At 44.0% G+C, this 16,273-nt stretch overlaps 1 protein-coding gene across 8 annotated transcripts in view; it reads right to left on the reverse strand.

Annotated features, from left to right (window-relative positions):
- The window catches only part of ARID4B (AT-rich interaction domain 4B), a 424,644-nt gene that overhangs the window by 111,271 nt on the left and 297,100 nt on the right, over nucleotides 1-16,273 (reverse strand). For all 8 annotated transcript variants that reach the window (XM_056566987.1, XM_056566988.1, XM_056566991.1 and 5 more), the window contains 2 exons: nucleotides 10,482-10,576; nucleotides 10,211-10,308 (listed from right to left, as the gene is read on the reverse strand). In XM_056566987.1, coding sequence (XP_056422962.1) covers nucleotides 10,211-10,308; nucleotides 10,482-10,576 — 193 coding nt within the window. The remainder of the gene's footprint in view (nucleotides 1-10,210; nucleotides 10,309-10,481; nucleotides 10,577-16,273) is intronic.

Here is a 16,273-nt window from a genome sequence, read left to right on the forward strand (position 1 = left end):
TTAATAGTAAAGTGTCAGAGGCAGCTCTATACTTTTTGAGAGCCTAGGCTAAACTCAAACATAAGTCCCTGGGTTATTCTCTGCAGACTTCATATGGTGATCCCAACAGCTGTGAAATGGGTGCGGCTTCAATTTCAAGCAGAGGTGGAAGATATGAGAGGGGCATATAAGTAGAGCCCCTAGGGCCCCATGGCAAGTTCTGGACCTTTCCCCCAACAATTAGAAGGTAAATTAACCTCTAATTAACCTTAAGGACACAGGGCGTATCCATACGCCCATGGGAAATCCGGTCCCCACCGCTAGCCGGTTGGGGACCGGAGCCGGATGCCTGCTGAAATCATTCAGCAGGCATCTCGGCTGTCCACGATCGCAGCACATCGCTTATCAATTCAGACGAGCGATGTGCTGCGATTCCTTTCCCCGCCGCTCGCCAGGCGGGGATCGGAGCCGGATGTCTGCTGATTTCATTCAGCAGACATCGCGGCAGTGGGCCGGAGGAGGTCCGGAGGTATACCGGCGATCACTGCAGGATGCCGTTAAGTATTAACCGGCGTTCTGCAGCGGTTCCGCGTCATCAGGGTCACGTGTGACCCTGTGACCCGGATATAGATGGTGACTGGTGGTGTAATATACACCACCAATCACCATCCGTGCTGTACTGGGGGCTGGCATTGTGGCCACCCCCCTCAGTACAGTTGTGATTGGGTGGCCAAAGTGGCCACACCAATCACAGTGTAATGGGAGGGGATGGTGGGGGCTAGGAGCATGTTGCTCCGTTCTGCCCACCATTTCACAGAGATCTGGCGAGCAGGACGGAGCCCCGTGCTGCCACCATCCCCTCACTGTAAAAAAAAGTGCCCCTTGCCCCCTTTCTGTGGCCTCTTGGCACAGAAATCCCACAGGGTTACCTTTAGATTTAGGTAGGGACAGGTTAGGGTTAAAAAAAAAAAAAAAGTTTTTTACATTTTTTTTTCGGCGTACCTCAGTGGGTGTCCGTGGGTCTGTAGCACCTTTAGCTGCGTGACCCCGGCCCTGCGGTCTGCCGCCAGCCATTTTTTTTTGGCGCAGATCTTTTTTTTTTCCCTAGGCGTGTGTGCGGACCCTCTTAGTTATGAAAGAGCGGTCCGCCACCGTTTGTTAAAGCCCAATCAGTGCGCACACCACTGATTAGATAAACGCTTTTTTTTGGCGCAGGGCTTTTTTGCGCTAGAAGTCCCTTTTAAAAAAAAAAGAAAAAAAAAAGTCCCTTTTTTATTTTCTTTCTGTTAGGGCGGGTTAGTTTATTTAGGTTAGGTTAGGGAGGGTTAGGGAGGAAGTCTCGCACCACACCACACACACCAATAAAGTTTTCCCCCCCACACACACCCCCATCCCCATTAGAGTAGGGAAATGGCCCGCAGAGCGTTTTCGGCGGAGGAGGCATATGCCATAATTGCCTCCGACACCGAGAGCGGCTCAGAGGATGATGAAGACCCCACCTTCCCTATTTCATCGTCCTCCTCATCATCTAGTTCTGATGATGAGCCACCGTGCGGCGCCGCAAACCTCCTATGTCCTTGACCCTGTGCCCCATGCTAGTATGAGTCCCCCTGGCGCTCATACTAGTGAAGCCCCCTGCCAAGGTCACTGGTACCTCGTACCGGAGTACTTGTCTGGGCTGAGCCAGCAGACCACGAGCCCGTGATTCCTGAGTTTGTTGGCGACTCAGGAATCAAGATTAACATCGCCGGGTTAACTGAAAAGAACTTTTTCGGTCATTTTTTCAGTGACAACTTTGTTAATCTAATGGTTACACAGACGAATCTGTATGCCCAACAGTTCGTCGCCGCTAACCCGGGCTAGAGCTAGACCCGGCAGCTGGACTCCAGTCGATGCAGCCGAAATGAGGACCTTTTGGGGCCTTGCGCTGCATATGGGTTAAAAAACCCAGTGTCAGGCAATATTGGAGTGGGGACGTCTTTTACCAGACTCCGCTCTACAATATGGCCATGGCACGTTCCCGGTTCGAGGCCATTCGGAGATGTTTGCATAATGCTGATAATGCGGCATGTCCCCCCCCGAACTGATCCGGCTTATGACCGCCTGTATAAAATCAGGCCGGTCATCAATCCCTTCGGGGCCAGATTTTGGGAGGCTCATGTCCCTGGAATGGAGGTCGCTATTGATGAGTCTCTCATCAGCTTTAAGGCGAGACTCAGCTTCTGGCAATACATCCCTACCAAGCGGGCGCGGTATGGCGTGAAGATGTATAAACTTTGCGATAGTACCTCCGGGTACACTTGCAAGTTTATGGTGTATGAGGGACGAGATTCCCGCATTCAACCCCCAGAATGTCCCCCCACTCTGGGTGTTAGCGGGAAAATCGTTTGGGCCTTTTGCACCCATTGCTAGATAAAGGTTACCACCTTTACGTGGATAACTTTTATACTAGTATCCCTCTCTTCACATCCCTCGCCGCCAGATCCACGGTCGCTTGTGGGACAGTCCGGAAGAATCAAAGAGGCCTTCCTTCCTATCCCCTGCAGACTCCTATCCCCCGGGGTGAGTCCCGTGCCTTTTCCCATGAGAACCTGTTGTTGGTCCGGTATAAGGACAAGAGGAATTTCCTTATGCTCACCACTATTCATGGGAATGGCAGAACCCCTGTCCCTGTGCGAGGGCCGTCCCTATTCTGTTACCTCAAATGCGCAACCCGCTCAGGTGGGGAGAGAGTGTTGCGCATTTGAGGCAACTGCAAACCTCCAATGCTGTTGACTCTGCGTCCCATGACCCATTTTTTTAGGGGGAAGAGAAAAAAGAAAGATATTGGGGGTATTGGGAAAAGTTATTATTTTTTTTTGGGGGGGGGGGTTGGTATAAAATTTGAAAGACAATGTACCCTGGACTGGTACATTGGAGTCGAATTTTGGGGAATGAAAATTAGGGCAAAGGATGGAAAATTTTGTAAGTACTCCATGGAAGTGTGATACTCCCTGAAGCAGCCTATGCAGAGGCCCGGATTATCTGGGCAAGTGTCGCATTGAGTGGTGGTGTCCTTCTGAATCCCCCTCTTGCGACACACTTTGCATTTCTTCTGAGATCGTCCCTTCTTTCCAGTGTGGGGAATCACACCTGGAAAGTGTTGGCCAGGGATGATTCGGGGGCCCACAATTCCAGAGGTGCTCTGACCCGCTCTTTGGGGGTCACCATAGATGAGGGCCTTTAGAACTTCCTCTTGGAACTCCAGGTATGTCCCTGTGTTGCCAGCGTACTTGGCAACCTGTACCATGTAGACCGCAACTTTTTTGCACCATACCTTTGTTTTCCGCATGGCATTATATGGCTTGAGGACTTGATCAGAAAGATCAACTCCCCCCATATACCGATTGTAGTCCAGAATACAATCGGGCTTGATTTTACTGTAAAAAAAATCTAATTTTTCAATTTATGGCCCAAGTTTCAAAAAACCTGTGAGGTGTAAGTACTCACTGTAACACTTTTACGTTCCCCGAGGGGTCTAGTTTTCAAAATGTAATGCCATGTGTTTGTTTTTTTTTTTGCTGTCCTGGCACCATAGAGGCTTCCTAAATGCGGCATGCCCCCAGAGCAAAATTTGATTCCAAAAAGCCAAAATGTGACTCCTTCTCTTCTGAGACCTGTAGTGCACCAGCAGAGCACTTTTCACCCCCATATGGGGTGTTTTCTGAATTGGGAGAAATTGGGCTTCAAATTTTGGGGGGTATTTTCTGCAATTACCTTTTATTAAAGGGGTCTAGTTTCCAAAATGGTATGCCATGTGTTTTTTTTTTGCTGTTTTGACACCCTAGGGGCTTCCTTAAGGTGACTTGCCCCCCAAAAACCATTTCAGAAAAATCTTCTCTCCAAAATCCCGTTGTCGCTCCTTCCATTCTGAGCCCTCTACTGCGCCCGCCGAACAATTTACATAGACATATGAGGTATGTGCTTACTCAAGAGAAAGTGGGCTACAAATACAAGTAAAAATTTCTCCTTTTACCCCTTGCAAAAATTCAAAAATTGGGTCTACAAGAACATGCGAGTGTAAAAAATGAAGATTTAGAATTTTCTCCTTCACTTTGCTGCTATTCCTGTACAACACCTAAAGGGTTAAAACACTGACTGAATGTCATTTTGAATACTTTGGGGGTTGGAGTTTTTATAATGGGGTCATTTGTGGGGTATTTCTAATATGAAGACCCTTCAAATCCACTTCAAAACTGAACTGGTCCCTGAAAAATATCGAGTTTGAAAATTTTGTAAAAAATTGGAAAATTGCTGCTGAACTTTGAGGCCCTCTGGTGTCTTCCAAAAGTAAAAACGTGTCAATTTTATGATGCAAACATAAATTAGAAATATTGTATATGTGAATAATAAAAAAAAATTGGAATATCCATTTTCCTTACAAGCAGAGAGCTTCAAAGTTTGAAAAATGCTAAATTTTCAATTTTTTCATGAAATTTTGGAAAGGAAGAAAGGATGCAAGTTACCACAAAATGTTACCACTATGTTAAAGTAGAACATGTCACGAAAAAACTATCTCGAGATCAGAATGATAGATAAAAGCATTGCAGAGTTATTAATGTTTAAAGTGACAGTGGTCAGATGTGCAAAAAACGCTCTGGTCCTTAAGGTCAAAATGGGCTTGGTCCTTAACCCCTTCAGGACGGAGCCCATTTTGGCCTTAAGGACCGGAGCGTTTTTTGCACATCTGACCACTGTCACTTTAAACATTAATAACTCTGGGATGCTTTTAGTTATCATTCTGATTCCGAGATTGTTTTTTCGTGACATATTCTACTTTAACATAGTGGTAAATTTTTGTCGATACTTGCATCCTTTCTTGGTGAAAAATCCATAAATTTGATGAAAAATTTGAAAATTTTGCATTTTTCTAACTTTGAAGATTTCTGCTTGTAAGGAAAATGGATATTACGAATACATTTTTTTTGGTTCACATATACAATAGGTCAGCCCCAGAGGGCTTCAACGGTCAGCAGCAATTTTCCGATTTTTCACAAAATTTTCAAACTCAGTATTTTTCAGGGACCAGTTCAGGTTTGAAGTGGATTTGAAGGGTCTTCATATTAGAAATACCCCATAAATGACCCCATTATAAAAACTACACCCCCCAAAGTATTCAAAATGACATTCAGTAAGTGTTTTAACCCTTTAGGTGTTTCACACGAATAGCAGCAAAGTGAAGGAGAAAATTCACAATCTTCATTTTTTACACTCACATGTTCTTGTAGACCCAATTTTTGAATTTTTACAAGGGGTAAAAGGACAAAATTTTTACTTGTATTTGTAGCCCAATTTCTCTCAAGAAAGGACATACGTCATATGTCTATGTAAAGTGTTCGGCGGGCACAGTAGAGGGCTCAGAAGGGAAGGAGCGACAAGGGGATTTTGGAGAGTACGTTTTTCTGAAATGGTTTTTGGGGGGCATGTTGCATTTAGGAAGCCCCTATGGTGCCAGAAAAGCAAAAAAAACCCACATGCCATACCATTTTGGAAACTATACCCCTCGGGGAATGTAACATGGGATAAAGTGAACCTTAATACCCCACAGGTGTTTCACGACTTTTGCATATGTAAAAAAAAAAAAAAAAATTTACCTAAAATGCTTGTTTTCACAAAAATTTTTAATTTTTAAAAAGGGTAATAGCAGAAAATACCCCTAAAAATTTGAAGCCCAATTTCTCCTGATTCAGAAAACACCCCATATGGGGGTGAAAAGTGCTCTGCTGGCGCACTACAGGTCTTGGAAGAGAAGGAGTCACATTTGGCTTTTTGAAAGCAAATTTTTCTCTGGGGGCATGCCGCATTTAGGAAGCCCCTATGGTGCCAGGACAGCAAAAAAAAACACATGGCATACCATTTTGGAAACTAGACCCCTCGAGGAACGTAACAAGGGGTTAAGTGAACCTTTATACCCCACAGGTGTTTCACGACTTTTGTATATGTAAAAAAAACAAACATTTTTTTACCTAAAATGCTTGTTTTCCCAAAAATTTTACATTTTTAAAAAGGGTAAAAGCAGAAAATACCCCCCAAAATTTGTAACACAATTTCTCCCGAGTACGGCGATACCCCATATGTGACCCTAAACTGTTGCCTTGAAATACGACAGGGCTCCAAAGTGAGAGCGCCATGCGCATTTGAGGCCTAAATTAGGGACTTGCATAGGGGTGGACATAGGGGAATTCCACGCCAATGATTCCCAAACAGGGTGCCTCCAGCTGTTGCAAAACTCCCAGCATGCCTGGACAGTCAACGGCTGTCCGACAATACTGGGAGTTGATTTGCAACAGCTGGAGGCTCCGTTCTGGAAACAGTGGCGTACCAGACGTTTTTCATTTTTATTGGGGAGGGGAGGGGGGTTGTATAGGGGTATGTGTATACGTAGTGTTTTTTACTTTTTATTTTATTTTTTGTGGTAGTGTAGTGTAGTGTAGTGTTTTTAGGGTACAGTCACACGGGCGGGGGTTCACAGTAGTTTTTCGCTGGCAGTTTGAGCTGCAGCAGAAAGTTTGCGGCAGCTCAAACTTGCAGCCAGATACTTACTGTAATCCTCCGCCCATGTGAGTGTACCCTGTACGTTCACATTGGGGGGGGGGGGGACATCCAGCTGTTGCAGAACTACAACTCCCAGCATGCCCGTTGGCTGTCGGTGACTGCTGAGAGTTGTAGTTTTGCAACAACTGTAGGCACACTGGTTATGTATCACTGAGTTTGTGACCTAACTCAGTGTTTCACAACCAGTGTGCCTCCAGCTGTTGCAAAACTACAACTCCCAGCATGTACGGTGCATGGTGTACGGTGACTGCTGAGAGTTGTAGTTTGCAACAGCTGGAGGCACACCGGTCGTGAAACACTGAGTTAGGTAAAAAAAAACTCTGTTTCACAACCAGTGTGCCTTCAGCTGTTGCAAAACTACAACTCTCAGCAGTCACCGATAGCCAACGGGCATGCTGGGAGTTGTAGTTATGCAACCAGCAGATGCACCACTACAACTCCCAGCATGCACTTTAGCTGTTTGTGCAAGCTGGGAGTTGTAGTTATACAACAGCTGAAGGTACACTTTTCCATAGAAAAAATGTGCCTCCAGCTGTTGCAAAACCATAAGTCCCAGCATGCCCATAAGGGAATGCTGAGAGTTGTGGTGGTCTGCCTCCTGCTGTTGCATAACTACAGCTCCCAGCATGCCCTTTTTGCATGCTAGGAGCTGTTGCTAAGCAACAGCAGGAGGCTGTCACTCACCTCCAACGATCCAGCCGCGTGAGGTCAGTCCCGCCGCCGCCGCCGCTGCTCCTGGGGCGCCGATCCCAACATTGACGCCGGGGATCGGTGTCCCCAGCACCCGGGGTCTTCTTCCCGCACCCGCTCACGTCCTCCGGAAGAGGGGCGGAGCGGGTGCGGGAGTGACACCCGCAGCAGGCGCCCTGATTGGTCGGTCGGTAATCCGGCCGATGAATCAGGGCGATCGTGAGGTGGCACCAGTGCCACCTCACCCCTGCAGGCTCTGGCTGTTCGGGGCCGTCAGAGACGGCCCCGAACAGCCAGTAATTCCGGGTCACTGGAGACCCGATTGACCCGGAATCGCCGCAGATCGCTGGCATAATGACCCCCCTGGGCGATATGCCGGGATGCCTGCTGAACGATTTCAGCAGGCATCCGGCTCCGGTCCCCAACCGGCTAGCGGTGGGGGCCGGAATTCCCACGGGCGTATGGATACGCCCTCGGTCCTTAAGGACTCGGGATGCAGGGCGTATCCATACGCCCTATGTCCTGAAGAGGTTAAGGGGTTAAAAAAACAAAACAAAAAAACATATATACACACACACACACACATAATATCCAACATAAATGAGAACAACCCTTACATTTTTGTAAATATTTTATCTTTTTATGTGAAAACACTGAAGAAATTACACTCTGCTACAAATAAATAAGTTCATGCAGAACCTGTATAACTCAACACACAGCTATGCCATAATATCCTTCATGTTTAAAGAAGTAATGGCATTGTAGGTCATCCTAAAAACACCATACCAACAGTGAAGTTTGGAAGTGGGAACATTATAGTGTGGGACTGCTTTTCAGCAATATAGAGCCTTTGTTGCTTATATTTGGTGCACTGAAAATTGCATGTGCGCCTTGGCACTTTTTTTTTGGTGACCTTTGGCTGTAAGCAAAAACCTACAAATAAACTTAAAGTTAATTTCAGTATTCACTTTGCAGTGGTCAGGGATTTATCAAGTGGAAAAGTTGCACAAAAAGTTGCAACCCCCTTTAAATCACCACAAATCACCGGCAGCACAGACCTGGCTTACAAAACTGCCTTTGAACAGTATTTTACCATGCTGCCCTCTTAGGATGAACCAGCTCATGTAAATTGGCAGGTACTTCCCACATTAGAACGAGCCAGCTGCTCCTGAAGTTTAAAGGCGTACTCCCTTGGAAAACTTTTTTTTTTTTCAATCTACTGGTGCCAGAAAGTTAAACAGATTTGTAAATTACTTCTATTAAAAAATCTTAATCTTTCCAGTACTTTTTAGGGTCTGTATACTACAGAGGAAATGGTTTTCTTTTTGGAACACAGAGCTCTCTGCTGACATCATGCAGCGGCGCGATCCCGCTTCATATCGCGGGAGCCGGCGCAGGACGTAAATATACGTCCTGCGTCGTTAAGGGGTTAAAGGAGGACTGCGGTGCAACACTTAACTTCCCCTGTGCCCGGGCTGCAAAAACTAAACAAACTTTAACTCACCTTCCTATGTTCCCTTGTTGTGCTGATGCCAATCAGCAGCAGACCCTCCCTCCCAGACCCTCCCACCTCCTGGACAGCATCCATTTTAGATTTATTCGGAAGCTGGATTCTTAGTGAGAGGAGGGACAGTGTAGCTGCTGCTGATTTAATAGGGAAATCGATAGCTAGGCTAGTGTATTCAGTGTCCACTACAGTCCTGAAGGACTCATCTGATCTCTGCTTTAAGGACAGTACCCCAAAAAGCCCTTTTTAGTGCTAGAACATCAGTCTGCTTTTTCCCCCCCTGTGTAATCTAATTGCAGTTGCCTGCCTGCCAGTGTGTGTGTCAGGCTCACAGCGTATACTGTGCCCACTTGCCCAGTGCCACCACTCATATCTGGTGTCACAATAGCTTGCATAAAATTTTTTTTTTTTTTAAATGTTATATAATAGCAGTCAGTTTCCTTCACACGTGTGCGTTTCGGGGCCTGCCGGGGCACAGTGTCACACCAGTGCAACTCATATCTGGTGTAACAGTAGTGTACATAAAAAAAATATATATATATAGAAATTTGACTGTGAAATAATAGCAGTCAGTTTCCGTCACATGTGTGCGTTTTAGGGCCTGCCAGGGCACAGTGTCACACCAGTGCAACTCATATCTGGTGTAAAAAAAAAAAAAAAATAGAAATTTGACTGTGAAATAATAGCAGTCAGTTTCCTTCACACATGTGCGTTTTAGGGCCTGCCAGGGCACAGTATCACACCAGCGCAACTCATATCTGGTGTAACAGTAGTGTACATAAAAAAAAAAAAAAAAATTTTGACTGTAATAGATTGAATAGCAGTTAGTTGTCTGCAAGCTTGTGTGTCAGGCCTACAGCGTCTACTCTGCCAACTTCTGCCAGTGCACAGTGCCACTCATATCTGTTGTCACAGTAGCTTGCACGCATAGTACCACTAATGGAAAAAAAGACAGGCAGAGGCAGGCCACCCCGCAGGGGCCATCGTGGTCGTGGAGCTGCATGTCCCGGGCGTCGGGCAATACAAATTACACATCCCTGGTGCAGGCTGCAAAATTTTGTTTCCGCGGGCCAGGAGTTTGAGACCCCTGCCCTACACCATTTAATATGTGTACAATAATACCTTACAAAATAAAAATGTATAAATATTATTGACCTTCACCACCCTTGATAAATTCCCCCAAATATGTATAATTTTGTGGAGCTATAAAGGAACATAGAGTCCCTGACAATGCCCTACAAACATCAACTATCTATTAATATTGTGACTGTATTTGAGTCTCGGACAACAAAAAATTATAACGGTAATGCCTGCATCTTATATACTATGCTGGTTTTTTTTTTTTTTTTTACAGAACTAGCAACATAGAAAAAAATCTTTTCATAAAGAATATAAAACACAAAGGGTGACTAGTCTTTGCTAAACGCTATAAACACTTACTTTTTGTAAGCACATTTAACATTATAGCCAGCAGCTGAATTTAGAACAGGAATCCCAAGGTCTTGATAAACTTGTTTCCAAACTGCTCCACTTTCAATCTATAAATGTAATGCAGAAAATAAAAAAAAATTCACCAAAATGTAGTAAGACTTATTCAACTAAACAACTTTAAAAAAAAAAAAAAAAAAAGAGCAATGAAAGTAATAAATAAATAGTCATAATACTTAATGCAATAATGTATGCAGAAAAAATATGAATGGTAAAGACTTACATTACTAAATCCTCCAAGCTTATGTACAAGACGAAAAAGTTTAAAAAGATTCAAGTTTCGGTACCCTAGTACAGGTCTTTTGTTGATGGGTGTTCCTGGAAAATCGGAGGAAAATTGAAATTCACACATATACATTTTGACTATATGTGGTTGGTATAAGTCAGCAACCTGTATAGGTATGTCAATCTGTACAATGGCATACTCCCAGTGAGCCCATTGACTTTGAAGGGAAACTGACAGTAGGTTTGTGGTAACCTGGTACAGAAAATCCTACTCTGTCTGTCCTGTCAGGTAGGAGTTGCCTCAGGTGTCTGTTTCAGTCCAAAGCACCAGTGAACTTATAATTTAATTTTATATTTATTGTTTTATGCCAATGTAGTTTGTGTATTTTCTATAAAGTGTACTGTGCTTTTAACCCCTTAAGGACCAAGCCCATTTTCACCTTAAGGACCAGAGCAGTTTTTGCAAATCTGACCACTGTCACTTTTAACATTAATAACTCTGGGATGCTTTTACTTTTTATTCTGATTCCGAGATTTCAGATTTCATTCTGATAGTTTTTTCGTGACATATTCTACTTTATGTTAATGGTAAATTTTTGGCGATACATAATTTCTTGGTGAAAAATTCTAAAATCTCATGAAAAATTTAAAGGAAAATGGACATCCCAAATAAATTATATATTGATTCACATATACAATATGTCCACTTTATTCTGGCATCATAAAGTTAACATGTTTTAAATTTTCGAAGACATTAGAGGGCTTCAAAGTATTGCATACATTTTCCAATTTTAAAAAAAAAATTCAAAATCAGAATTTTTCAGGGAGACCAGTTCAGTTTGAAGTGAATTTGAGGGGATTTCATATCAGAAATACCCCATAAATGACCCCATTATAAAAACTGCACCTCTCAAAGTATTCAAAATTACATTCAGAAAGGTTGTTAACCCTTTAGGTGTTTCACAGGAATAGCATGCACTCGCATGTTCTTGTTGAGCCATTTTTAAAATTTTTACAAGTGGTAAAAGGAGAGAAATTCCCCAAAATTTGTAACCCAATTTCTCTCGAGTAAGGAAATACCTCATATGTGGATGTAAAGTGCTCTGCGGACGCAGTAGAGGGCTCAGAAGGGAAGGATGGGATTTTGGAGAGTTAGTTTTGCTGAAATGGTTTTTGGGGAAGCATGTCGCATTTAGGAAGCCCCTCTGGTGCCAGAACAGCAAAAAAAAAAAAAAACACATGGCATACTATTTTAGAAACTATACCCCTCAAGGAACGTAACAAGGGGTAGAGTGAACCTTAACACCCCACAGGTGGTTGACGACTTTTCGTCAAAGTCTGATCTGTTAATGAATAAAAAAAAAATTTCACTAAAATGCTGGGTTTTCCCAATTTTAAATTTTTACAAGGGGTAAAAAGGAGAAAAAGCCCCCCAAAATTTGTAACCCAATTTCTCTTGAGTATGGAAATACTTCATATGTGGATGTAAAACGCTCTATGGGTGCACTACAATGCTCAGAAGGGAAGGAGCGACAATGGGATTTTGGAGAGCCAATTTTGCTGAAATGGCTTTTGGGGGGCATGTTGCATTTAGGAAGCCTCTATGGTGCCAGAACAGCAAAAAAATAAATAAATAAATGGCACACTATTTTAGAAACAACACCCCTCAACACCCCCTTTTTTTCACCAAAATGCAGTTTTTTGCCCATTTTTCATTTTTACAAGGGGTAATAGCAGAAAATGCCCCCCAAAATTTGTAACCCCATTTCTTCTGAGTATGGAAATACCCCATATGCGGGTGTAAATTGCTCTGCGAGCTCACTACAATGCTCAGAAGAGAAGCAGCCACATTAGGAAGCCCCTATGGTGCCAGAACAGCAAAAAAAAAAAAAAAAACACATGGCACACTATTTTGGAAACTATAAACCACAAGGAACGAAACAAGGGGAACAATGAGCCTTTACACCCCACAGGTGCTTGACAAACTTTTGTTAAAGTGGGACACTAAACAAAATGCTGGTGTTACCCCACATTTTTAATTTTCACAAGGGGCAATAGGAGAAAAAGCCCCCCAAAAATTGTAACTCCATTTCTTCTGAGTTTGGAAATGCCCCATATGTGGATGTAAAATGCTCTGCGGGCGTACTACAGGGCTCAGAAGAGAAGGAGTGCAATTGGGCTTTTGGAGACAGAATTTGGCTGGAATTGAAGTCTGGGGCCATGTGCGTTTACAAAGCCCCCATGGTGCCAGAACAGCAGAAATCCCCACATGTGACACTATTTTGGAAACTACACCCCTGACAGAACGTAACAGGGGGTGCAGTGATCATTTACACCCCAACGGTAATTCCAAGATGTTTTGAACAGTGCGCTGAAAAATATATTTTTATTTTCAGAGCCTTCTGTTCCAAAAATATTGGAATCACCTAAATGCTCACTGTACCCCTTCTTACATTCCTTGAGGGGTGTACTTTCCAAAATGTGGTCACATGTGGGGGTTTCCACTGTCCTGGCACAATGGGGGCTTTGCAAACACACCATGCTCACGGCCTCCATGCCAGCCAAATCCACTCTCCAAAAAGGCTGATGGCGCTCACTCCCTTATGAGCTCTGCAGTATGATCACTTTACGTCCGCATATGGGGTATTTCCATACTCGAGAAAAATTGTGTTACAAACTTTGGGGGTCTTTTTCCCCATTTATCCCTTGTGAAAATGAAAAATGTAGGGCTACACCAACAGGTTAGTGTAAAAAATTAACTTTTTAATTTTCATGGCTGATTGTTCATAAAATCTGTCAGACACCTGTAGGGTCCAAATGCTCACTGCACCCCTTGTTACATTCCTTGAGGGGTGTCGTTTTCAAAATGGGGTCACTTGTCAGTTATTTAATTTTAGTTTTTATGTCTAAACCTCTGCAACTATCAGCCATTGCAGTACAAATCACCAATTTAGGCTTCTAATGAACATGGTGCTCCCTCACTCCTGACCCCTGCCATGCACCCGCAAAACACTTTACGTCCACATATGGGTTATTTCCATACTCTGGAAAAGCTATGTTACAAATTTTGGGTGTAACCCCAAAGTTTTCATTTTCAGAAGGAGTAAAAGGGGAAAAGCTACACTAAATTGTAAAGCAATTTCTACCAAGTATAGAAATACCCCATATGTGGCCCTAAATTGTTGCCAAGCAAATGCGACAGGGCTCAGGAGTGAGAGAGCTCCCTGCACATTTGAGGGCTAAATTAGTGATTTGCACAGGAACGGATGGTAGTTGCAGAGCTTTACTTACTGTGGTGGACCAAAACACCGCATTTAGTAAATCTCCCCCCTATTGCAGTGTTTCCCAACCTGGGTGCTTCCAGCTGTTTCAAAACTGTGACTCCCAGCATGCTGGTAGTTGTAGTTTTGCAACAGCTGGAGGCAGCCTGGTTGGGAAACACTGCCCTACTGTGTTGATCCAGAGGAAGGCAAAACCCCTTATAAGACGGATGCCAATTTGCCCCATACCAGGGGGGAAAAATCCTTCCCAACTCCAAATTCAGAATAAAATCCCTGGATTAATGTTCTTGGGACTTTTTGAGGATTATTACAACCAGGGACTGGAATGTCCCTATGTTGCCAATGCATCAGAAAAGCGCTGTAGATAGCCGTGGTCCCAAGCTCATGATTAAAGTCACCAACACATTTAAAAGGAACAAAAGCATTGTACAACGCCACATGGCTCGTGTACAATTCCCAATTAATTTGGGGAAAGATAATAATAGGATAAATCATAAATTTAGTACTCCAAAGACGTATGATACGCCTTGTAGCAATCTTTTATGCAGAGGCCTGTTTTTTCAGGACAAGTGTCACACTGGAAAATGGTGTCCTTTCTAATCCCTTTTTTAAAACAGACTCTGCATTTTGACTGGGACTGTCCCTTTTTTCCAGTGTGGAGGGACCTCCCATAGAAAATGTTGCCCTGGTACAATACAGAAGCCTTCAGTTTCAGAGGTACTTGGGCCCGCTTCTTACTGGTCGCAAAAGATCAGGGCCTTGATCACTACCTCCTGGGACTGAAGGAATGTTTCCGTACTGCCAGCACTTCGAAATAGTACAAACCCGTTGTACAATGCCGTCTGGACCATGTACAACTATAGTTTTTTCTGGTTTTGCGCATGGCGCCATATGGTCTGATGACTTGATTAGAGAGATCCCCTCCTCCCATATACTGATTGTAGTCAAGGATACAATCAGGCTTGAGGACCGTCGTAGCGGTACCTCGCACAGTAACAGGGGTGCTGCCACTACCATGAATGGTGGTCAGCATAAGGACATCTCTCTTGTCCTTGTATCTGACCAGCAGCAGATTTTCACAAATAAGGGCCCTGCTCTCACCCCTAGGGATTGGTGGGAGATTTGTTGGGAGGCCTCTTTGATTTTTCTGCACAGTGCCACAAGCTGCAGTGGCTTTGGCGGAAAGGGTCTTGAAAAGAGGGATGCCTGTATAAAAGTTATCCACGTACAAGTGGTAACCTTTATCCAGCAGTGGGTACATCAGTTCCCACACAGTTTTCTCGCTAACTCCCAGGATGGGGGTACATTCTGGGGGTTCAATGTGGGAATTATTCCCTTCGTACACCCATAATCTGTAAGTGTACTCTGAGGTACTCTCACAGAGCTTGTATACTTTCATGCCACACCTTGTCCTTTTACTGAAAATGTACTGGCGGAAATGGAGTCTACCTTTGAAACTAATAAGGGACTCGTCAATGGCCACCTGCTTTCAGTTATTACTGAAATGATCTATGACTGGCTTAATTTTGAATTGGCGGTCATATGTGGGATAATTTCGGGACGGGCATGTTGCATTATCAACATAATGCAAACATTTGAGGATTGTCTCAAAGCATACCCGTGCCATGGCCATACTGTAGATTGGGGTGTTATACAGAACATCCTCACTCCAGTATTGCCTAATGGTCGGCTTTTTGACTAGGCCCATATGCAGAATGAGGCCCCAAAATGTATTCATTTTGGCTGCATTGATGGGGGTCCATCTATGGGGCCTAGCCAAAAAAGAACCGGGGTGCTGGGCCATAAACTGTTCGGCGTACAGACTTGTTTGAGCCACAATCAAATTGACAAAGTCCTCACTAAGAAAAAAACTTTTTACAAGTCCATTTCAGTGAGGCCTGTGGTGTCAATTTGGATTCCTGGGCAGCCAGTAAACCCAGGAATCAGTGGAGCATAATCGTCCGGACCTGGGGTCCAGACGGGGTCACCTATAGGGGGTGCCAGGGAAACTTGTATGGTGGACAGGGCTACTAGTTTGGGGGACAGAGCTACTAGTTTGGGGGACTGGGCTACTACTTTGGGGGACTGGGCTACTAGTTTGGGGGACAGGGCTACTAGTTTGGGGGGCCTCTACTGGCAGTGCCCCTCTAGGGGGCTCATAATCAGTAGATAATGAGGAAGAGGAAAAAAGGAGAAAGCTGGGATCTTCCTCTTCCCCATCACTGACTGATTTGGTATCAGAGGCAAGCATGACGTATGCCTCCTCCACCAAAAACACTCCACTGGCCATTAAATTTTTTTTGGGGGGGTAGGGACGGGGGTGTGTGTGTAAGTGTAGTGTTTTACTTACTTTATTTGTGAGAAATATAGGTGTAGTTTAGTGATTTTTGTAACTGTAAAAATCTTAAACACTTAACAAAAAAGCGCAAGGGGTATGGTCCGGCCACACTGATGGCACGGACCGCAAACAGCCTGTCCAAAAAAAAAAAAGCAAAAAAAATGAAAAAAC

The sequence above is a fragment of the Hyla sarda genome, chromosome 3, assembly GCF_029499605.1.
Source record: "Hyla sarda isolate aHylSar1 chromosome 3, aHylSar1.hap1, whole genome shotgun sequence".
NCBI classification, from domain to species: Eukaryota; Metazoa; Chordata; class Amphibia; order Anura; family Hylidae; genus Hyla; species Hyla sarda.